The 25,121-nt window shown below is 34.5% G+C and overlaps 2 protein-coding genes across 7 annotated transcripts in view; one reads left to right on the forward strand and one right to left on the reverse strand.

Annotated features, from left to right (window-relative positions):
- LOC142354388 (neutral alpha-glucosidase C-like) overlaps nucleotides 1-25,121 on the reverse strand; it is a 67,388-nt gene that overhangs the window by 8,174 nt on the left and 34,093 nt on the right. Inside the window, exon 15 of the mRNA XM_075406667.1 lies at nucleotides 899-1,065. Within this exon, the coding sequence (XP_075262782.1) occupies nucleotides 899-1,065 (167 nt within the window). The remainder of the gene's footprint in view (nucleotides 1-898; nucleotides 1,066-25,121) is intronic.
- On the forward strand, nucleotides 2,171-19,142 carry LOC142353995 (uncharacterized). Of its 6 annotated transcripts, none has more exons than XM_075406242.1 (4): nucleotides 2,171-2,982; nucleotides 10,862-10,914; nucleotides 13,582-13,946; nucleotides 18,190-19,142. In XM_075406242.1, exons 3-4 carry the CDS (start codon nucleotides 13,901-13,903, stop codon nucleotides 18,867-18,869), a joined length of 726 nt encoding a protein of 241 aa, XP_075262357.1. In that variant the 5' UTR covers nucleotides 2,171-2,982; nucleotides 10,862-10,914; nucleotides 13,582-13,900; the 3' UTR covers nucleotides 18,870-19,142. The 6 variants fall into 6 exon arrangements, with proteins under 6 accessions (XP_075262357.1, XP_075262359.1, XP_075262355.1 ...); XM_075406240.1 differs by lacking the exon at nucleotides 2,171-2,982 and adding an exon at nucleotides 6,594-7,234; XM_075406239.1 differs by lacking the exon at nucleotides 2,171-2,982 and adding an exon at nucleotides 7,768-8,012.

Here is a 25,121-nt window from a genome sequence, read left to right on the forward strand (position 1 = left end):
CTCAAACCGCTAAGTGGTTCTCGATTAATGCCTGATTATCTCAGTGACATCATCATCAGAGTCAGGTAGCCCATACAAGAAGGAAGCGTTTATCTGTCTACTTCGAAAAGAACAAAACGGTAAGAAAAAACTGATTAAATTTTAATGTTCTTATAGCAACTGAAGCTGGTGACAACCATTAATCAACAGTTGCTGCGCTAATCAGTTTGCATAACTTACCGATAAAATAAATAAATTGCCAGAGCGCCCAATGAATACAACAAAAATCAGAAAAAGTGGCTGAACTCAGCTTCCGAATTTTTGCCGCCACTGTTGATTTATGAGGAATGGAGAGAAATGAGTGACAGAAAAAGATAGTCCAACTAAAAAAACAGTGTGGCGTAAGTTATGCAACTTTTATAATAATCGCTCGAGAGTTGGTTAAAAAAATTACAACACTGTTGCTATAGGCCGCCATCTCAAAGTTATACAACTATGCTTTGCCTTCGAGTTTTATAATTTCTCAATGGCGATAACAATCGTGTAGTTAATAGCCACGAGCAGCACTTTTGTATGATATTTGTATGCCTACTAAGAAATCATACAAATCATCTATGACCATGTATGCTGACCAAGAAAAAAATTCCGCACGTTTTGCATCGAGGATTGATTTTTTCGGTATCAGTAACTTAGACCATAACGATTGAGGCCTTTTCGGAATAAGTTACAATATAATTTTTGCATGATCTTTGTATGGCTACTAAAAACCATACAAATCACATACATATAACCTATTCAGATTACTAAGAATCATCTATAACCTTGTACGATTACCTAGAATCATATACGACCTGGTATGAAATCAAGGAAAGTTGTATGATTGGCATCATGGGTTTGTTTATAGCTATATTCTACGCACCCGTGTACAGGGAGGGTAGCAGTGAAGTTTGGCTCAGCCACAATCTGTTTGGCCATCTGTGACTTGATCTCTCCTTGTGAGTATGTCAAGTGTCTGTAGAGGAATTTGCCCATTCTGTATTGGAATGTGTGCTCGTCGTCCAAGTACACATCACCCTCGGCCGAGTCCTGAAGATTAAAAAAAAATAGCTACAGTTCATTACAATCATTTGATTCTCGAGTTCAGCAATCTCAAGAAAAAAACAGCACATGATCCGGTTTCTAAGCCCCCCCCCCCCCCCCCGCAGCTTAGTCGGTACATTACTTTACGCCCCCCCCCCCTCCGAGCATGTGCCAATTTTTTACATAGTGAGGTGCTATATAAAACAATTAGTATGTAAGGGTTAAAAACTGATGGGGTGGCAGAATAGATCAAAAAATTTTTTGTTTCTGTAGGTGATACACTGCTTGATCTAAATTTTCATAATTTTCAAATGCTGCTAGGTGATTCGATTTAAATGGACTGAAGTAACTGATTAACTGTAAAAAATATCGACGTATACAGATCCAATTTCACCATGGGACTCACATGAACAAAAATTTGTGATTTTTACATAAAAACAGTGGTGCGTTTACAGCTTAAGAAAAAAACTGAAATTAATATAAAGTCTCAATTCTGCTGTCAAAGTCAATTCTTTCTGCTGTCAAAAAGATTAGGCAACAAAATGATTTCCTTTTAAACGACAGATGTTAGGAAGGTACATTGCGAATAGGTGGTTTAGGAAGGTCCATTGGATAGGTGGTTTAACCCGTTCCGCCTACTTGAATAGGTGGATAGAACCCAGGGTACGATTTCATCGGTCACTACGGCTTCGAGACAGAGAGCTTAGTTTAAAAGATTGAAATTAGACTTACAGAAGTAAAATTAATTTTCAGCCCTAAACTTTGTGTCTGAACAGTTATGACTGAACTGAGGACACTAAGTTTAGGGCAAAAAATAGACTTAGTTAGAAATCTAACTGTTGACAATTGAATCAAACCACTATAAATAATTTGCTGCTTTGCAATTGGAGACAATTGGTTTATTTCAACTCCTTTACATTTTTAAGAAAACTTGCACTAATCAGTAAAATTGTAGAAATTCAACACTTTCGTACTCTTTGGTTCTCAAAACACATTATAACAAAATCTTAGTCCACATCCGGCATCGTGCTCAGCACTCGGGCGCAAGTGCCCTCGTGTGAGGGCACTAAGTCCCTCGGGCGGCTAAGATCTTGTTTGAGCAATATTCAGCTGATGATCTTTTTCACATTTCATGTTCAAGTTTCCATTCCAGACGTTTCCAATTTTTGAAGGAATAACAATTTAAATTCCAGTCCTACAGTTCATCATTTTCGAATTAGCCCCGACTTACTTAATGATCAAACTTTTATTGATTAAAGATACGTCTATTAAAATGCGTCGATTTCGATTTTCACCATTGCCGTTTTTCATTTTTCCAGTTTTACAAAATACAGTTATTTTGACAGAAATGAACACGCAAGTTAGACTTTAATTTCAGAATCGCAGTTTGAACCAGCAGGACAACACATGCTCAATCCGGAAACCTTTTCTACTCCAGACAACTTTGCCAAGTTTTAGATTATCACCAACCGCGGCGACTCTGGATTCCATTTTAATACACAGCTTGTACTAAGCGACGTGTAAATCACTAATGGCTGAAACTCAAACCAACACCAGATGTCTTCCGACACTGACCCAGCGTGATCAAACAATTTCTGCGCTCAATAAAATGGAACAAAACAAAACTTAGTATAGAGAATAATCGCTTATTCTTTCTGACTTTCTGCAATACAACAATCGTTTATTGGCACTAAACTGAACCACGTGAAACTCTGACATGTTTTCTTGATTGCAGATTAATAGTCTGAGGCTTTCATCGCTAATTTTTATTGCTCGAACTCGATTTCTATCCACTAGCGATCATTGACTTGTTTTGCTTATAAAATTCCCGCTTAGCTTAAGCTTCCTAAATATTCAGCCGTAATTTAGCTAAAATTCTGAAAATTTGGCTTAAAAGAATTTGGCTTAAAAAACAACCAGCAGGTATGTAGCCCAAATTGCTAACCGTATTTTTCTTCAACACAGATTGAAGACAGGAAAGTTAAGAAATATAAAGCAATATAAACCTCAATTCTAAATAGACTCAAATGTTTTACTTGACGTCAGGTAAGTTTGAATGTTTGCATTTATTTACTAGTCGACTGATAGTTGAACATCCATATCAAATTAAGGAAACATAGCCGACAAATTGCCGGAAAATAGCCACCGATGATCCCTATGCCGAGCCTTGGAATTGAAAAAGTTAGAAAACAAAAACAAAGAAATATTGATGACAACCTTATTTTTTGTCAGTGTCACGAAGGGTTCAAATTTGATTTCATTAGATTCAAAATAAAAACTTTAATTTATTCACATATATTTACTGAATCACATTCCATTCAGATGAAATAGAGTGGAGTAAGTTAGAAGCCAAACATGAAAATGGTGACTTATGTAAAAACGAAAATGTCGAACGAATAAAACATAACCGACTAACGTCGGGAGAATTGCTCTCAAACGACCGGCGACCGGTTGGCTTCGTCAGTAGCTAACCACGGTTTCGTGAGGCTAGCTTTAGCTTAATTGAAGAGGCGTGAGGTGAGCGCTGCGTGGGATGCGCCGGGGGGGGGGGCTGATGGGGGTGGGGGGCAAGGAGTGTGTGTGTGTGTGTGTGTGTGTGGGGGGGGGGGGGTTAACCTCTAAGAACCGCCCTTCACACCATAAGTATGTCTCCAAAACAATTTCTGTGAATCGTATACTTGAAGACTAGTGAGCTGAGAGGCTCTAAGAGAACTTAATGCCCATTGGGCGCTACCTGTTTATCTCGATTTTGAGAGCAAAAAATCAAAGGGGTCAGAGGAAAAATCGCTCAAGCGAAAAATCGCATAAAAAAGACCAACAGGACTAATATAATTGCAACAAATTTCGTCTGAGAGGAATTAAAAAACTGTAGAGGGACCTACAGTTAAAAAAAATTATTTAATAGACAAAAAAACTAGATCTAGAATGGACAATAAACTGATTGGGAAAAACGAACTTAGAAACAAATCTGATCAAAAATTGAAAAAAATAGCAGAACTGGAATTGTCACATGTGAACAAAAAAATTACAACTGAGAAAACGAATTTTTGTTCAAATACCAATTCCCAATTCTGCCGTTTCCTAATTAGAGCAAAACGTTTACGCTGTAAAACAACTCTTTCCAGCTGCACTTCCTGTTTCTGCATAACCAAATTCACTTCAAGTTGACTTCAAAAATCATGAGGATGCGTGAAAAGATCTTAAAAAAAGACAGGGCCACAACACAATTCAAATTCTTTGAATTGTAAAAAAGGAGAACATACCCGGCAGATTGCCGGAAAATAGCCGCCGTTGATTCCAATAAGCATGAATCGGATTGACAGAATAGATATTGAAAAAAAAAGATTTTTGTACAAAAACATTTTTTAAGTCCGATTTAATTTGATGGCAGTTCGTAGTTGAACATAACGTACTTCTGTTTATTAGAGAGAGGCTACAGGGGCTACTATCAATACCAATAAGCATAGGAGATGGTAACTAAGACTTATATGAACGACGGTCAAATAGCGGGCATCTAAAATTGGGCTTTATGGGTTTATCCCGTTTCTATTTCTGACTTCAATTTTTTATACTGACTCTGTTCATTTTGAATTGCTTTGCTGAGCAACTGATGCTCAAAATCACTTTTAGCAGAATGAGAGAAGAGAGAAACTAGCCTAGAGAAGTCAAAAAGATTTCACGCAAAATGTTGAAAAAGCGGCAAAATGAGGTAAAGCGAAACATTTTTTTTATTCGACGAAGTAAAAAAAAATAGGAGCGCTATAATAGCCGGCTGAGAAGATGAGGCGGCTATTAAACACTTAAAGAATACCCATTTAGAGGCTGAGGGCGGCTATTAAAAACTCGGAAAATTGTACTTTAAATGGACTGACGTTCGACAGAATTCTCTCAAAATATTTTGGCCCATTACGTAAAGAAGTCAAATACCGACAATCAGATAGTTTAGTTTCAATCTTAGGGCTGCGCGACTAATGGGAGGTATCAGTTTATTATTAATTATTTAACTAAAATTAATAAGAGTAAAATTCCTGTTCAATTTTGTAGAAAGGCCTCTTATTAGCACGTAACCCTGAACTCTATTTCAATCCTGAACAACAGAACTAAATCAACAATCCGTCGGATATATATTAGAGAAAATATCACAAGAAGACACAATTGACTCGAATTAATTGAACTCGTAAAACTGTATTCAAGATCATTTTTATCCGTGCAAGGACTTGCGACCGAGGAGGGGTGTGAACCGCGCCTCCACATTACCAGACTGAGACTTTAACCACTCGACTATTATGGCCTCCTCATCTCTAATATTAAAATTGATTTGTTTTAGCGACAGACTTAATTTCGGAATAAGAGAAATATATGTCACGCAACAATCAAAAGTCAGGGTTGAGAAAGATATTCGAGAAGTGAAAGCAAAAAAAATGTTCCAGAAAAACGCTTGCACAAAAAAGACACACACGTTTACAATAACTGTCTCAAACTTCGTTCGAGAGCTTTTAGTCATCGGTAATTGTTTATTCAAAATTAAAAGAATAACCCAAATGAGGCTGTAGACCTTCACTCTCGTATTCGAAAATAAAATTTCAACTTTCATATGTCTCTCGTTGAGTATTTTTCCATATTGAGTGTAAGAAGTTTACATGAAATTTATAGAACTTTCTTTAAAGCGCTCAGCGTACTCCGTATACGCGGAAACTATATTATCGTCTATACGATTGATCACGAAATCCTTATTGAATTTTATTCGAATATTTTTTCGATGGTTGAAAAGAATTATTCATAAAAAATTGCAAAAAAAAAAAACAATTCATTGAGCATTGATTAAGCATTTTTAAAGAGTGCATTTTTGGTGTAAGACATTAAAAAGTTCGGCATCAAACTGCATGGAGTTGTTATAGTATTACACATATATATTGGAATAACCTCGCATAAATTACATAATTGAAATAGAAGCGGATATTAAAAATGCAGTTCAGCCTGGCCATTTTTCGGCTGACTTCTGATCAGACAATATAACTTTTCAAAGCTCATACATCAATATTACGGTTTCAGAGTAATAACTTTCTAAGTTCTCAGTCAATAATTTGACAAAGCCTTCCCTGTGTTACGTTAAGTAGTCATAGACGCGATATGAACCGAGTCAAATCTTAATTGTTTGGTAGTTTCAGGTTTTCTAGATTAAATTCTACCCCGCCATTATTTTGATTGGTTGTTATTTCAAGAGTAAAGCGAAAATATTCCCAGTTAAGTGTCAACAAACACGTCAAAAACAATAAAAACAAACTGATCGCTTAGTTATAAAACAATGACATGTTTATAACTTTAGCAGAAACGCTTCATTGAATTAAACGGTTTTCTTCGCGCTTGAAAGCAAATTTTATGTAATTTTTATTAGCTGAAACTACGCAATTTTATGAAGTTACACGTCTGCGAATAAATTTGCTCATATTAATCATGTTTCATTAATGTTTCAAAAAGAAAATATAACAGTTGCAGATGTTGCAAACTGCCTTTTATTTATCCAAATATTTCCAACTTTAATAGCAATCATTTACAATTCGCTTTTCATCAAAAAATAATTCTTTTCAGTTGGACAATAAAAAGCAGCGGATCTTAAATGCATTAATTCAAAATAAGAAATGACTTTCCGAGGCATAAAGTTTATTTCAGCGTGTCCGTGTGTCAGAATTGAAAAGTGATTATGAACGTTTCTGCACTGGGAATTTCAGCAACAATAAAGATAAGAATAGCCATAAAACACGATTAAAATGATCCCAAATTAACATATAAATTACAAATTATTTTTTTTTCTTTTCCTCCATTCTTTCCCAACTCAAATCACCTAACATTCACCCTACTGAGGCTAACACCAGCCAATTCGGGCCTACCGGGCTTGGCTTAACCTTCATTTTTTACAATTACCGTATTTACATATTCATCTTCAGCACGTACAAAAAGAAATTTAGCTGTGCTTTGCTTTCTATCAGCAACAACCCAGCCAGTCAAAAACAGACATTGTGATCCCAAAAATTTTAATTTCCTCATTTGCCGTTTATTTCTCGCCCGTTCGGGACACCTTTCCAGTTTTCCTATTCCCAAAGCAATCTTTGCCAACGCTTGGAGAAAGTGGGGAAATAATTGAGATCTTTCAGAACCAGATGTTTTGAGTTGAATGGTAATTAATATTGATATTTTCTTGATTGTCACTTAGATGTTTATCGTTTGTTAATTGCTCGGCGCCCCCGAAAGAGTCGTAAAATTTACTGTTTTTGTCAATCTTTTGTCACTTTTATCTCTTAACTTTTTATCGTGTCCGGACAAAACAGTCCCAGACAAAACAGTCCCAGACAAAACAGTCCCAAATTGCAAAATATTCCCAGACAAAACAGTCCCAGACAAAATAGTCCCAAGAAACCAGACAAAACAGTCCCAGACAAAATAGTCCCAAATAAAATGTACCTAATGCCATTATATCCAATGTACTTTGAAATGTGCGTTCAATAATCCGACAACAAATTAGCAGTCGCTATTATCCGTATGTTTTAACATAGTTAATGACCATGGCCATGCCTCAGGGGCCCGTGGGACTTGATATGAAACTATCACAACCGAACATGGGATTAAATTATCCGCTTGTTAAATCATACGTGTGAGATCTATTATAATGGCCTTGGGACTATTTTGTCTGGGACTGTTTTGTCTGGTTTCTTGGGACTATTTTGTCTGGGACTGTTTTGTCTGGGAATATTTTGCTATTTGGGACTGTTTTGTCCGGGACTGTTTTGTCTGGGACTGTTTTGTCTGTTCACCCTTTTTATTTATCTTTTCCGGAATTGATTTTATATTGCGATTTCATTTGTCCTTTAATTGCGTCTAATTATTTATTCCTTAGAAACTTTATTCAAAATTTGTTGAAGACCTCAGCAATACTGAGACTTCTTAAGATTCGCAAAGTTAGAAAATTTAACTAGCAACGACAATACTTCAACTGACTTTGTTATAAACAAGGGGGCTTGGTAATGTGCGTTTTCACAATGCTCCGACCCCGCTCTTCCACATTTTTGACTTAATTGTCTACCAAATGAAGATATTAGAAAAGATATACACAAATAGATGTTCGAGTTGAAAAAATTGCTACAAACCAAAACTACTAAATGAATTATAAAATGCCATGAAGCAATAGGGAGCTCATAATTCCTATCATCAATAAAATTACAAGACATTACAAACGAAAAAATAAAAACAGAAATAAGTACAGCAAACACTAAAATCTAAACACTTCAAAATTATACAATAACATGTTCAAAATACCATCAGATAAGACTCAAAGTACTTTTATCCTGAACTTTGAAGCAGATGGGACTTATCCACAATGTGACTAGATAACCAGTGAACAAAAAGAAAAAAGGGCTAAGATCAAAAATCCACCAAGTTTTTTTAAATCAAATAACTTAAAAAGTCATGGAAACCATTATTAACTTTAAAAAATTCTAGACAGATTCAATAAGTCTTCATGAAACCAACTGGTGCCATAAGAATATAAAGCCATTAAATTTATCTGAATTCAAACCCCAAGAAGATCTACAATTAATCGCAATAAGTCTTACGACTACAGAAAGGAGTTCAAATACAGGAAAAATTGAGCAGTCAAACGAAAAGTGCAAGAAAAAACTGTCAAAGCTTTTGAAGCCACAAAAAATATTCATCGAGTTGTTTTTATGTTAACCTAAGACTTTTTCAACACCAATGGGAACTTTCAATAATGCGATAACGTGATAAGAATCCAAAAAAAAACGATCTTTCGAAAAAAAAATTCAAAAATCAAACATAATTACGAAAACTCGTAACGTTAAAGTGATAAAACCATTAGTTATAGGATAAAACTAGTGACCAAACTAGTTTTTGATTCAACCTTAGGCCTATGAGGCCAGTCAATAGTGGGACCGACCAACAAATTTACAGAAATGTGTGATTTTGAAAAAGTAAATTAAAAAAAAAACGAAAATAGTTTTCAAATCTTAACAACAATTAGTTAGGCATTCAAAGCAATGGATAGGTTACCTCTTTGGGAAACCAATTGCACTTTTTGTCAACGAGATTAAGACATAGCACTAAAAATGCAGGCAAAACAAAAATTCACTAGAAATTAGGAAAACAATTTTTTGAAGACATAAAAACCATGAGCGATGACTCCCTAAAAAAACTATTGTCCATTACGCCTCATTTGATCATAAATCGCTTTTCTTAATAATAGAACTTTAATGTAACAAGTGATTTGTCTCGGAATGACATGAGGAAAACCACAAAAATTGTGAAAATTAAAAAAAGCTCTACTTAATAATTCAAATCTTTTAGATTGTAAATTCCCGGATGAAACCAAAACTCGCTTCTCGTCGTTTAGGAACACCAAATAGGTCCATAATTTATCGTAAAACGCAAATTTTAATTAAATTTTTAAACAAAATTTTTTCAATTTCAATGCTGGGAGAGCTTTCTGATGATATCACTCTCGATTCTTTACGATGATTATATCGATCGGCCAAAATTGACTGAACAAAAGAAAACCAGTTGAGTATAGTTCCTCTTCCACTAAGTGGGTCGGAACAAAAAACGTCAAAACGGACAAATACTATGAATATCCAGCATTGACTTTACCTTAATAAGTATAAACTGCTAAATTAGAAATCTTTAATTAAGGCAACTCAGTTTAGCTTACACATAAAAAATTTTCGCAAACGTTGACTTTCCAAATTTTGAGTTCAGGTGAACTTCCTTTTGCAAGAGAGTTTATTATTCATTACTAGATATTTTCCATGTTTTCCACTTGTTTCGCAAGACAACTGAAAAGAATTCTTCAATACTGTGATGGCAACTTCGCGCAATGATTACCAACAAATCTTGCAAAAAAAAATCCACTGAAACTGCCTACAAAATTATTATTGAATTTCGTTCACAATAAAGACTACAAAATTAATTTTGCTATTCAGTTTTTGAAGTGTTCTAAAAACCTGCAAACTATTTTACATTTCAGGTTTGAAACGACTGGGTTGACGCCACTTTTTTGCAACCATTTCCAAGAACTAGATACGGTTCCATGCACGATTTACAAAAATGCATTACACGATCATAATCTGGTTGCCTAGAAATTCATACTTTTTCAAGCCTAGTTGCAACTTTTTACAAAAAGATTTCACAATTCTTTTAATCATTTTTCATATTTCCTCAATTTTATTTATTGATTCATGAGACAAAAACTGGTCTACTTTTCATCATAATAATGGATACTCAACGCAATCATTGTCAACAAAGCGTATCCAAAACACAAAACATTCTCCACTGAAAGGCATTTTAAATTTGTTTTTGTTTGTCCACTTGGGAAGTAGCGATTGAGTGGCTTTCAATTTTTGATAAACAAGAAGTCAACAACTGGGGGGATAGGTAGTGTTTAAGCGGAGAGTGGAGTCGTAAATAATTAAAGAGCCCATTTTAAAAGACTATATAAATCACGTCAACCAGCAGAAATTGCACTTGAACGATCTTTTAAAGGCTTCTTAATAGACAGTTTTGAGTGCTATTAAGCGTTAAGATTAAAGAGCACAAAAATTAAGTTTCATTACAATCATCTTGAATGCCACTATTAGCTACGCATACACTAAATCCAATTTCATAAAACAGTCCAAAATTTTTTAAGCGTCGTAGCTTAATGTGGTGTGATTACAATTAAACTTCTACGATTTAGTGTTAATTTTGTACATTGATTGAAATATTTCAACTTCCAGAATCCGTTTTCTTGTTGTTTCAGCATTGATTCATTCTAACAATCACGCATCGCCAGATTCAAGCTGGCAAAATCTGGTAAGCATGAACAAATACGCACTAAAATTCTTAAATTTCGGCAAAACGAGAAAGGCTCTCTTTTTTTAAAAATGTCAAAACATAACCGACTAACGTCGGAAGAATTGCTCCCGAGCGACTAGAGGGAGCTCTAATCTTTAACAGCCTGCTTCATTGGAGCGGGGGAGGGGGCTAAGATCGCTAAGGGTGCCTCAAATGACGTCAATATAGGTTATTATAACCACTAGACATAGCCGGCAGATTGCCGGAAAATAGCCGCCTCTGACGCGCTTGAGATTTTTTCTGTTTTGTTCTCAGTGTCAAAAAGTGTTCTAATTTGGCATGCAGTTTCAGTTGGATTCTAAAAATATACTTAATTCAGCTTATAAACGGAAAGCTAATAAACTTAATACCAATGTCAGCTAGCAAACACTTATGAACATTGATAACCTAATTCTCAATGACTAAATGATTACTTAAAAATGAATACAATAATAGCCAACTGAATAGCTGATGCGGCTGTTAAAACTCACAATGTGATCCAAAACTGGATTTTTAAAGTAAAACGTACGTATTCCCAGCAGCATAAAAAAATTTGCACTTCACAGACTAGCGAAACCGTTAAAAAACAGCAATTCATTAAATGCCTACAAGCATCACCCGTTCATCCTGTTCTGGAAAGAAAGTCAAATGGGCCTGACAAAACCTATGAAGAAGAATTGGATTTTAATGACTGACTCTCAAAAGCTGTCAACCATAACCGAATTTGGGCGAATTGCTCTCAAACGACCAGCGTGCGGTTGAATTTGGTAGTAGATAGCTTGAGCTTAAGGAAGCGATAATTAGGGGGGTTGAGCGGATGGGGGGGGGGGGGGGGTCAAGCGTTGGGGGGGGGGGGGGGGTAAGGTTGGGTTGGGAGGAGGTTCAAATCGCCAGGAGGAGGAGTGCTGAACAGGTGTATAGTATACTTGGAGACTAGTAAAGCGAACTGCTGAGTCCACGTAATGCCCTCCGGTCTGTAAATGTTATCCCAATTTTGAGGACGAAAAGTTCGTAGCTTCTTCAATTTCATCAAGTAAATTGGTCACAAACATGGTATCAACACAAAGAAAAATTCACGAAAGCGCTTCCGATGAAATTAACGCCAATACAGTTACTGGGTAGGATTTTTTACAGCCACCCAAATTAAACTGAATTCAAATCAACTCTTATCTTGAATCTTTGTTTTGAACTGTGAAAAATGTGCCAAATAAAAGGTGTGTACAAATATGAGTGTATAGTTCTAGTGGTCTTCACGCACGTCGAGACCTCGAGTGTTGAGCGTCAATTTCTTAGGCTTCTCAAAACTATTCTCAAATATTAACACACAATTTAGCATGAATAACTAAAAACTGAACCCTAGTTGGGAAGTCGCACGCAAAGTCAATCAGACGAGCGTCAAATTGGGTATTGCAAACAAACGCATGAAAAGGAATTAAACTGGGCAAATAATTGCTCAACTTTCTTTCAGGTCAAATTAGGCATAAAATGACGCCAATCAGCTTTTGTTTGTCTTCGATTTTTATGCATTTTAGAAATGACAGAATGTATAATTTATTGCAAACAAAACACTCAAACTTTTAGAAGTTTTGTTTCTTTAGCTCCAGTATTAATAACAGTTATGAGTGCAATTCCCAAACTATCATAGAACTTTAGCTAAAACTGCTTTTTTAACATAGCATTTTTAACACTGCAATTTGCAATAACGTTATTTGTCAAGACCATTTTCAGAAAATTTTGATTTACTCGACTGAGAGCGAAAAAGATCCCATTAATTCCGGGATTTAAAAACAATAGACATTTCAGTCCCTTTTCACCGACGAGTAACCCGGTTACGTTGGGGAAAAAACGAAACATTTCCCCAAAAATTCATCCTTCGTTTATACTTGATTTTGAGCATTTGATTTTCCCTTTTAACTCGACCAGCCCTTTTTTATAAAATAAAATGGCCCGAACAATTCAAATTTTCAAAAGGAATTGTTCTCGAAAAGTCAGTAGAAGAATATTTCAGTATGAATAGTATGGCTCATTTATAACTTATTATAATCCAACTTATAATAACTTATTATATCGAAAAAGGAAGCAAGAATGTACAACTGTGTGATTTTAAATTGGAATAGTCAAGTAACAATTAGCCTCATAAAATTGCATCTTTTGTCATTTGACTCTTCTTTTTATTTCACGTGCGCTTTTTAAACGTCTCTGCCCGGGGGCAAAAACTAGCTTGAATACTTTTCCTGTTCCACTAATTTGACATCACAGTTTGCCCAATTTTAACCTTCTCAATTTTATTTACTCCACGAGCTCAAAAATCGAAAGTGGGTCCACAATTTTTTGTCAAGGACCCCATAATTTTTATTTGTTTATTTTTGACAGGAGAAGTATTTCGCAACCCCTGGCAAATGAAATTTATCACAATCAAAGAACACCCACAGCTTGCAAAATGAACAGGCATGATCGATCATTGATTAATCGAGGGCTTTTTTCAACTCAATAACGAATAAAAATTGCTCTTTTCTATGTACTAAATGCCATAGATTTGTCTACAGTTGTCATTCTCACCTGTTTTTAAGTTGATCTCACTGCTACAATTTTACTCCAAGAAGGAACCCAAAATTTGTTTTCTATATTTTGGAATTACTGTTATAGAACTTTGCCTTCGAAACAACGGTCAATGTGAATTCAGCCGCGAATAACCTCAAATACAAGATCAGCATCAATTCCTGAATGTGAACAAGGAAGAACGGAAAAATCAACTTTCGGCAAAACTACTTCAACAGTGTTGGAAATTTGGCACTGATTGTCTCCATGAATTGGATGTAAGGAAGATATGTGTGTGTTTGTCTGGACAACGATGCCAAAATTCACTGATGCGTAAAAACTGGTGAAGAATAATTTAGGTGAAAAAAGGAGAATAAACCAGCAAGAGTTTCAGCATTGAGAAGCTACAGCATTCACAACAGCTACTATGCTCTCGAGTATTTTTGTCACAATCACCACTCTATTAGCTACAGGTTAGTTGACATCAACTCAAAACATACAAAAGTAAGAATAAGATTTGACCATAATTCAAGCATTTTTATAATGAACATGGTTACATGACAAAGTACCCAATTTTTTTACCCAATGCCAATATACCCAAAGCCCTTTGATCTTTTCGTTCAATAATCCGATAACGAATTAGCAGTATCTGTTTCAAGGATTTTTCAATATACTAAAGTGGACAATATAATCCCATATTCGGTTGCGATAATTCCATATAAAGTCCCACGGGCCATTTTATCATATAGTCGGCTAAATATTCGTTCTGAAAATGGCAGGTTGGGTATAATGGCATTGGTTATATTGAGTAAATTGTCCTGGAACCACGAGCATACTTGATAATATACTATAATATACTCAGCCCCCCCCCCCACCCTTAGAGGAGCCTTTTTACATAATGGAGATAAAATTGTTGTTTAGTTGCTTTGAGTCAAATTAGGGCTTGTGACACTTTATTCAAACTACTTTTAATGACTTCTGACAAAATTTGGGGAAATTATCATTATTGATGGGCGGGAGATAAATAATAGAAACTGTAACGTCGAATATCGTGTTTTGCAATAGATGTTCACTATCCGCCTGCAAATTAAATTGCCGAAATGCCGGATCATAGTCAAAGTTGCTTTAACAAATTAACTCCTGTTTCAAAAAACTTTGTTTGAACACTTCCTTTGACCATAAATTTATACGTGTTTAGCTATTTTCATCTATCCAAAATTTCTCAAAATTTTCCTACAAAAATCAAACTCGATATTTTCAATATAATTTAACCGCGGTCAATAATAGTAATTTAACCCTATTTTCTTAAATCTTGTACACAAACTACCTATTTATGCAACAAAAATCCACAAACTTGCAAATTAGCTGACAAATTAGTTGACCCAATAATTTACTATCCGGAAATTCACCCATCAATTAAACAGCCAAGACCGGAAGCAGGTTTTCAAAATCACCCCAGTGGGTCGGTGACAATTTAAATCACCCATCCCGTTTAAACCCCTTTCAAGTGTCACTTCAAATCAGTACACCCAAGACAACATTCAATTAGGCTAATTTCCCCCAGTACGAGGGGGGTCTTTTCTTTACCTCAGTTAAGTTATCAATTGGTGACAATACAAATCAACATTGTGCCCAATATTATGGAGCTCAAAAAGAGAGAATTGAAAATTAAAATAACATAGTTGTTAAAACGTCGCCAAAATCTAATCTTCCGATCAAATCCCTCGTAAAATTTGATCTCAAGGCATAATTTGAAAATAAATTTAGGGATTAATAAATCCCCATTTTGACAATGTGAACTAACAGATAGAAGGGAATTTGTCTTGAAAACAAACCCGGAATATCCGCCATTTATCATGTTTAACAAGTCGGCTCGTCTATCGGCTTTCAAGCAAAATAACAAATCTTCACTTGGAAATTTCTGTTTAATACTGTTGAATTAAAAGAGAGAATACTCTATCTAGATCATACAACCTAGTTGTTGGAAACATAATCCCAAGTTGTACGATTAAAGTCAAATCCAAAAATCAATTGTTTCGATACGGAACTCGAAAAATGTAAGGCTTATCAAAAAGCTTATGCAAATCAGAACGTGTAACAAAACGAAAGAAGAGAAATGGCGAGCTGTAAATAAAACAGGCAAAAAATTTCATCTGACTATAGTGTTTCTGTGGAAAACTGCCCAGAAAAACAAGCCACTTAAACTTCAACAAAATTGCCAAGTTTTCAATTTGATAAGAAGTGAAGTTGACGTAAGGAGAAGTAATTTTCAGTCAAAGGTACGCCGTGTCTACAGAAACATTTACAAGGTTGAACAAAAACTTTTAAGCTACGATTTGCTAAAAACTACGCGTCACAACCCAAATTTTTGAGAATCTAAGCCATTTCTTTTTCGTATATCAAATTACGATCAGTAATGAGTCTTGAAAAACTCGATATCAATTCGCGCTTGAGCATTTCCGTCCAGTGCCGAGAAAAATTGCATTCCCAGTCGAGAAAAGTTCATCCAATTATGCTATTGTCTGCCAAACTAACGTGGGAAATTTTGTCTCAAAAAATAATTTTTTTCTTGAAATTGCCAAACAATAAACGCCGTTGACGGGCGTGATGCACATAGGGATTGAAACAGAAAGAGAAAAAAATAAGAGACAAATTGACCGAATTTTTGTTTTTTTTTTCAGTGCCAAAAATTTAAAGTGCAGTTCCAGTTGCATTCTAAAACTATACTTAATTTAGCTTCTAATCCGAAAGCTAATAAGCTTAATACCAATGTCAGCTAGCAAAGACTTTCATAATCTAATTCTCAATGACTTAATGACCGGGCTTTATCGGTTTATCTCGTTTCTTTTGATTTTGATCTTTTGACTTTGACAGTATTCACCACATTGCGTGATTGAATGCGTGGAAGAATTTCAAATTCATTCAGCTGAAACTGAGTGAAGTAAGTCAGAAGTGTGAAAATCGTGACTTCGGTAAAGAAAAACGTGACAAAAAGGTAATGCGAATTAAAAAACATAGCATGACAAGTCCTGACGTACAATTCGAAAAATTTTCATTGATTACCAAAAAATCAGACCTAGAACGGACTATGAGGTAATTTGGCAAACCATTTCTAAAAAAACCAGATCAAAGTGGAAAAAAAATCAAAAAATCAAGCATGTGAAAAAAAACAATAGCGATAAATTGAAATTCGGTTCAAACAAAAAACTAGGCCTAGAACGAACGATAAATGGATTGGAAAAACCATATAGGAAAAAACCCATTCCAAAAAATTAAGAAAAACAGTAAAAATCGAAGTGAAATAACCGCATGTCAACAAAAAACCACTAGCGAGAAAGCGAAAATTTGTTCTAACACCGTTTTCTCACTCTACTTTAAAATTAGAGCAAAATTTTACGCCGCAAAATCACTCGCTTTTTCGCTCCACTTCCTGTTTCGGCGTGACCAAAATCACAACTCCAATTTGACTTCAAAAATCAAGAAAATGTGTGAACAGATCTTAAAAAAAAGACAGCGCCCCAATACAATTCAAATTTTTTGAATTGTAAAAAATAGGAGCGCTATAATAGCCGGCTGAGAAGATGAGGGCGGCTATTAAAAAGCGGCAAAATGGGTAAAGCGAAAAAAAACCGACGAAGTAAAAAAAAAACATAGCAGGACAAGTCCTGACGTACAATTCAAAGAATTTACATTGACTAAAAAAACTAGACCTAAAACGAACAATGAATGGATTGAAAAAACCATTTAGAAAAAAATCCAATCCAAAAAATTGAAAAAAGAGTGAAAATCAAAGTGAAATTGCCGCATATGAACAAAAAACCACTAGCGAGAAAGCGAATTCTTGTTCAAACAACGTTTTCTCACTCTACTTTAAATTTAAAGCGAAAAAAATTCACGCCGCAAAATCACTCGCTTTTTCGCTCCATTTCCTGTTTCGGCGTGACCAAAATCACTACTCCAATTTCACTTCAAAAATCAAGAAAATGTGTGAACAGATCTTAAAAAAAGCCAGCGCCCCAATACAATTCAAATTCTTTGAATTGTAAAAAACATAGCAGTTGTATTTCAGTAGTTGTAAAAAACAACTACTGAAATACAACCCAAAAAATAAATGAAAAACTTAGAAGTACTCTACTTGACCAGCAGATCAGTTCAACAATGCCGGCAAAAACAAGCAAATTCATCTCCGAGAGAAACAAACAATCAAACTAACTAAACGAAAATATTTTCCTTGCTAAAACTCTTGAAGCTTTTAACCCGAAGGCATAATATGCTACCTTTCAATATACCTATTTCAAAAATATGTTTTCCGGCCCTTGAGGATGGACAAAAATCAAAAATTGACAAAAATTTTTATCAAAAATTTAAGAAGAAATTGCAGATTTTATCAAAAAAAAAATGCTAAAAATCGAGACATTAAAATGTTGAAAACCATTCCATGGTTACTAGAAACTATGCCATTCCCTATTCTCAAACCTTAAAGGAGATTCCCTGGCCCCCAAGGCAGGGAAATGACAAAGCAATGAGAAAACTCAAAACAAAGACAAAAAATTAAAATATTGGCTTGAAAAAGATTGAAGAAATTAGTATCATTTTGCGTGTTTGTATTTGTAGTACCAAAACAAATAGCTCATAAAATGGTCATAACGAGTAATTTTGGCTCGTAAAAGACATCATGTTCATTATCTTTTTAAAAAAAAAACAGTCTTATTTTAGCATATTGTGACATAGTCGTGACGCGAAGTGGCATCACTGCAATTAGCATATCGGGACTTCATTCGTTCACAACCCACCAAACAACACATTCAATATTTCAATGCACCTTGGTGCATTTGATAGACCTAAAAGACAATGACATCCTTCAAAGTCGAATTACGGAAGAAAATTCAATAACATTTCATTCAACATCGCCATCATTCGAACAACAAAGTATTCAACATTCCTTTCCAATCGGAACAGCAAATCAAACTTCAAATAACAAAGCAAAAACGCTCAAAACCTCAACAGTCACGCCGCAACCTCAAAAGACGAACTCTTATATTATGATTCAAAGAATCAACCAAATCAACTCGTCCCAAAAATCTGAGAACTTGACTAGGAGTCCAGTCGATGCTGGGATGCAGGAACCGCACCATAGTCATGCCAAAAATTCCTCAGATCAAGTCAACCAAAAGTTATCCTGCGATTTAAACCTTCTCAACCGATACGCCTCAAATCTCTTCACACCAGCCAATGATGACATCCAGCTCGATTCCAAACTTATCTACATATCCGGTCACTCAATTCTGGACGAGTCCAGACAGTTCTACTACAGACATTCGACTCCAAGATGCACGTTTGCGACTGATAAATATGGCAAGATAACACACACGGCTCAAGCGGAAGTTGTGAATTAATATTCTTGCTCTACAAGGCTAATGATTTATTCTCATTCCAAGAAATAGATAAATTAATACATTAAATAGAGACTTCTAATTGATTCAGTTGCAATTAACTAATGTAATTTCTTTATAAGTAATTATAAGATTTCAGTATTACCTTGCTAAATTTCTTAGGAAACCAATGTTCCTAACAATTGTCTTAACACAAAAATACAAAAATGAGTTGATCACAGCCGGCAGATTGCCGGAAAATAGCCGCGATAGACACCTTTGGCCTTCCATGAAAATGAAATAACTAAAGAAAACATACCCGGCAGATTGCCGGAAAATAGCCGCCCGTTGATTTCTTAGAGAAAGGCTACAGGGGCTACTATCAATACCAATAAGCATTAGAGATGGTAACTAAGACTTATAGGAACGACGTTCAAATAGCGGGCATCTAAAATTGGGCTTTATGGGTTTATCCCGGTTCTACTTCTGACTTCAATTTTTTATACTGACTCTGTTCATTTTGAAATGCTTTGCTGAGCAACTGATGTTCAAAATCACTTTTAGCAGAATGAGAGAAGAGAGAAATTAGCCTAGAGAATATCACAAAAATTTTGAAAAAGCGGCAAAATGAGGTAAAGCGAAACATTTTTTTATTCGACGAAGTAAAAAAAAAATAGGAGCTCTATAATAGCCGGCTGAGAAGATGAGGGCGGCTATTAAAAAGCGGCAAAATGGGTAAAGCGAAAAAAAACCGACGAAGTAAAAAAAAAACATAGCAGGACAAGTCCTGACGTACAATTCAAAGAATTTACATTGACTAAAAAAACTAGACCTAAAACGAACAATGAATGGATTGAAAAAACCATTTAGAAAAAAATCCAATCCAAAAAATTGAAAAAAGAGTGAAAATCAAAGTGAAATTGCCGCATATGAACAAAAAACCACTAGCGAGAAAGCGAATTCTTGTTCAAACAACGTTTTCTCACTCTACTTTAAATTTAAAGCGAAAAAAATTCACGCCGCAAAATCACTCGCTTTTTCGCTCCATTTCCTGTTTCGGCGTGACCAAAATCACTACTCCAATTTCACTTCAAAAATCAAGAAAATGTGTGAACAGATCTTAAAAAAAAGACAGCGCCCCAATACAATTCAAATTTTTTGAATTGTAAAAAATAGGAGCGCTATAATAGCCGGCTGAGAAGATGAGGGCGGCTATTAATAAGATAGACAGATTTACTACCAGTCCTTTAATAGAACACTTGAATTTTTGGGTTAGATTCGGACTGTCATTTTTATGAGACATATACGCTCTAAAAGGAAAAAGCCCTAGAGCTTATTCAAAAAAAATATTAGAAATCAAAAACTCAAGACACTGATACTCAAGGATTAGGGCATAAACGTTTGGCACTGCTTAGATACACACTATTGGCCTTTAACTAGTAAATTTTCATAAAATTTAAAGTGCATTAAGTGATGTCATAAGTCAATTTTTAAGCAACGTAAGTCACGTAATTGACCTAAACGCAGAACGAATAACGTCACGCACACAAATTTTAACTGCAAAGCAGTAGAAGTCACTGAAAATTAAAGGTCATTTTCAAGAAGCCGCAAGAATCATCGATGGAGACGAATTAAAAAAACATAGCGAGACAAGTCCTGAAATACAATTCAGAAACTAAAAAAAAATTGAGAAACTAAAACAATGAAACAAACTAAACAAAAATATACTCATTACTAAAACTGTTGAAGCTTTTCTTCCCTTAGGCAAAATTTCATCCCTTTAAAAAAACATGTTTAAAAATATGTGCAAGACCATTTTTAGTTTTCGAAATCGGCCCAGTATTCTATCTGCGTGACCTGAAAAAATTCATTTGCCATTGAAAATCGGTTAACTCAAAAATGACTTAAAATATAAAAAATGAAATAAATGCAAAGTTTAATAAAATTTTGCTAAAAATGTGATAATAATATCTTCAGAATCATTTCTGTGTTTCTAGATGATATCCATTAACCCAATTCCAAGCATTAAAAAATTCATTGGCTCAAAGATCGATAGGCAATTTTTAGAAAAATCTCAAATTTCAAAAAAAAATTTTATTAAAATGTTGAAAACCGTTCAATTGCACCCTAGCAGCCATCTAATAATATATTATCAAAACCCTGGATGAGGTTAGCTGGCTACTGAGGCAAGAAAAACTGAATATAAGACAAATGTTTTGAAAAAGCTTGAAAAAATTGCAAACATTATCAAGAAGTTTCTAAAACTCTAGAAAAAGTTTCTAGAAAAAATAAATTGTTGATAACAAATCCATTGAAGCCAACAACCATGCAGTAACATTTAATCAGACTGTGGAATAGGTTTTCTGACACTTGAGAACAGACAAATATTAAAAATTGACAAAGACTTAAGGAAACATTGAAAAAATTGCAAATTTTATATAAAAAAATGCCAAATTTCGAGACATTAAAATCTTGAAAACCAAACCATTATTACTAGAAACCATGCAGTGCTCTATTCTCAAACCACAAAGGAAACTTCCTGGCCCCTGAAGCTGGAGAAACTTAAAAAATGACAAAAATTTTCAAAACTTGAAAAAATTTGCAAAAATTAGTATCATTTTGCATGTCTGTATTTGTAGTACCAAAACATATAGCTCATAAAATGGTCATAACAAGTTATTTTGTCTCGCAAAAAGCCTTCATCATTTTTCAAAAACTTCAACGTAAGACAAACAAAAAAATCACAAAAAACATGAAAAATTTCAACATTTTGAGCCCAAAAACTCCTAAAAATGACCTTTTAACCTTTAATTAAGGCCATCCCACCAGCTGCACCACTCTAAGCACTTGACGGACTACTGAAGCTCACTTTGGGCCTCTAACGAAACTTAATCCCCCTGGATTTTACCTGTTTATCCCGTTTTGAAAGATCAAAGTCATTGAAAAATGTGTGAGCACATCTTAAAAAAAACACAGCGCCCCAATACAATTCAAATTCTTTGAATTGTAAAAAACAACGGTGTTCCTAATAAGATCCGCTGTAATGATACCAGAACCTTCGTATTCAACCAACAATTCTTAACCTAACCAGGTTTGATTTAAAAAGATTGCTGAAATTTATACCGAAGTCACTACCAGAAATAAATGAAGCATAATTGCATTATATAAGTATTTGGTAATGTAAAAGGTCCAATTTGTGTCAGATTCGAACTGTCATCAGACACATACGCTCTATAAGGAAAAAGTCCTAATAGAGCTTTTCAAACTTAATATTCTAAATCAAAAATTCAATACTCTATGCTCAAGAAATAGGGCATTTGCTTTTGGCAATACTTGGATGCACACTATTGATCTTTGACTTGTAAATGTTCATTAAATTTAAAGTTCAATACGTGATTTCAGATGTCATTTTTTGAGAGAGTTAGGTAGAACAAATGACGTTACGCACACAATTTTTAACTGCAAAGCAAAAGAAGTCACTAAAAGTCAATTCCAATAAATCAGGTCGTAAGAATCACCGATGGAGAGGACGAATTAAAAAACACGACGTCCCCAATAGCAGTTATGGCTTCGCGACTATTAAAAATATACAAAATACATTATTTTTCAAACTTAAATCAGTTTTAAGCCCCTCGGTAAAATCAGAAAGGGATTTTGAGTGCTGAATTTAGCTTCTCTTCAAAAAACTGCCTTATTAACAGATAAGAGCTAAGTGCCGCGGATATCTTCAAGAAAAATATTGATATAACCCTAGAATTAAACTGAAATGCTACATACTGACAACATTAAAAAGCCTTTCTGTGTTCTTGTTAAGCTATTAACATGTGAAGACGATTGTTAAGGACGCTTGAGTACTTTGTAGCGTGAAGCGTATTTTTCAAATTTAATATTCTAAACCAAAAATTCAATACTCTATGCTCAAAAAATAGGGCATTTGCTTTTGGCACTACTTAGATACACACTATTGGCCTTTAACTAGTAAATTTTCATAAAATTTAAAGTGCATTAAGTGATGTCATAAGTCAATTTTTAAGCAACGTAAGTCACGTAATTGACCTAAACGCAGAACGAATAACGTCACGCACACAAATTTTAACTGCAAAGCAGTAGAAGTCACTGAAAATTAAAGGTCATTTTCAAGAAGCCGCAAGAATCATCGATGGAGACGAATTAAAAAAACATAGCGAGACAAGTCCTGAAATACAATTCAGAAACTAAAAAAAAATTGAGAAACTAAAACAATGAAACAAACTAAACAAAAATATACTCATTACTAAAACTGTTGAAGCTTTTCTTCCCTTAGGCAAAATTTCATCCCTTTAAAAAAACATGTTTAAAAATATGTGCAAGACCATTTTTAGTTTTCGAAATCGGCCCAGTATTCTATCTGCGTGACCTGAAAAAATTTATTTGCCATTGAAAATCGGTTAACTCAAAAATGACTTAATATATAAAAAATGAAATAAATGCAAAGTTTAATAAAATTTTGCTAAAAATGTGATAATAATATCTTCAGAATCATTTCTGTGTTTCTAGATGATATCCATTAACCCAATTCCAAGCATTAAAAAATTCATTGGCTCAAAGATCGATAGGCAATTTTTAGAAAAATCTCAAATTTCATTAAATTTTATTAAAATGTTGAAAACCGTTCAATTGCACCCTAGCAGCCATCTAATAACATATTATCAAAACCCTGGATGAGGTTAGCTGGCTACTGAGGCAAGAAAAACTGAATATAAGACAAATGTTTTGAAAAAGCTTGAAAAAATTGCAAACATTATCAAAAAGTTTCTAAAACTCGAAAAAATAAATTGTTGATAACAAATCCATTGAAGCCAACAACCATGCAGTAACATTTAATCAGACTGTGGAATAGGTTTTCTGACACTTGAGAACAGACAAATATTAAAAATTGACAAAGACTTAAGGAAACATTGAAAAAATTGCAAATTTTATATAAAAAAATGCCAAATTTCGAGACATTAAAATGTTGAAAACCAAACCATTATTACTAGAAACCATGCAGTGCTCTATTCTCAAACCACAAAGGACACTTCCTGGCCCCTGAAGCTGCAGAAACTTAAAAAATGACAAAAATTTTCAAAACTTGAAAAAATTTGCAAAAATTAGTATCATTTTGCATGTCTGTATTTGTAGTACCAAAACATATAGCTCATAAAATGGTCATAACAAGTTATTTTGTCTCGCAAAAAGCCTTCATCATTTTTCAAAAACTTCAACGTAAGACAAACAAAAAAATCACAAAAAACATGAAAAATTTCAACATTTTGAGCCCAAAAACTCCTAAAAATGACCTTTTAACCTAAGGCCATCCCACCAGCTGCACCACTCTAAGCACTTGACGGACTACTGAAGCTCACTTTGGGCCTCTAACGAAACTTAATCCCCCCTGGATTTTACCTGTTTATCCCGTTTTGAAAGATCAAAGTCATTGAAAAATGTGTGAACACATCTTTAAAAAAACACAGCGCCCCAATACAATTCAAATTCTTTGAATTGTAAAAAACAACGGTGTTCCTAATAAGATCCGCTGTAATGATACCAGAACCTTCGTATTTAACCAACAATTCTTAACCTAACCAGGTTTGATTTAAAAAGATTGCTGAAATTTATACCGAAGTCACTACCAGAAATAAATGAAGCATAATTGCATTATATAAGTATTTGGTAACGTAAAAGATCCAATTTGTGTCAGATTCGAACTGTCATCAGACACATACGCTCTATAAGGAAAAAGTCCTAATAGAGCTTTTCAAACTTAATAATCTAAATCAAAAATTCAATACTCTATGCTCAAGAAATAGGGCATTTGCTTTTGGCAATACTTGGATGCACACTATTGATCTTTGACTTGTAAATGTTCATTAAATTTAAAGTTCAATACGTGATTTCCGATGTCATTTTTTGAGAGAGTTAGGTAGAACAAATGACGTTACGCACACAATTTTTAACTGCAAAGCAGTAGAAGTCACTAAAAGTCAATTCCAATAAATCAGGTCGTAAGAATCACCGATGCAGAGGACGAATTAAAAAAACACGACGTCCCCAATAGCAGTTATGGCTTCGCGACTATTAAAAATATACAAAATACATTATTTTTCAAACTTAAATCAGTTTTAAGCCCCTCGGTAAAATCAGAAAGGGATTTTGAGTGCTGAATTTAGCTTCTCTTCAAAAAACTGCCTTATTAACAGATAAGAGCTAAGTGCCGCGGATATCTTCAAGAAAAATATTGATATAACCCTAGAATTA

Source organism: Convolutriloba macropyga, chromosome 15 (assembly GCF_964194025.1).
Source record: "Convolutriloba macropyga chromosome 15, txConMacr16.3, whole genome shotgun sequence".
NCBI lineage: Eukaryota > Metazoa > Xenacoelomorpha > Acoela > Convolutidae > Convolutriloba > Convolutriloba macropyga.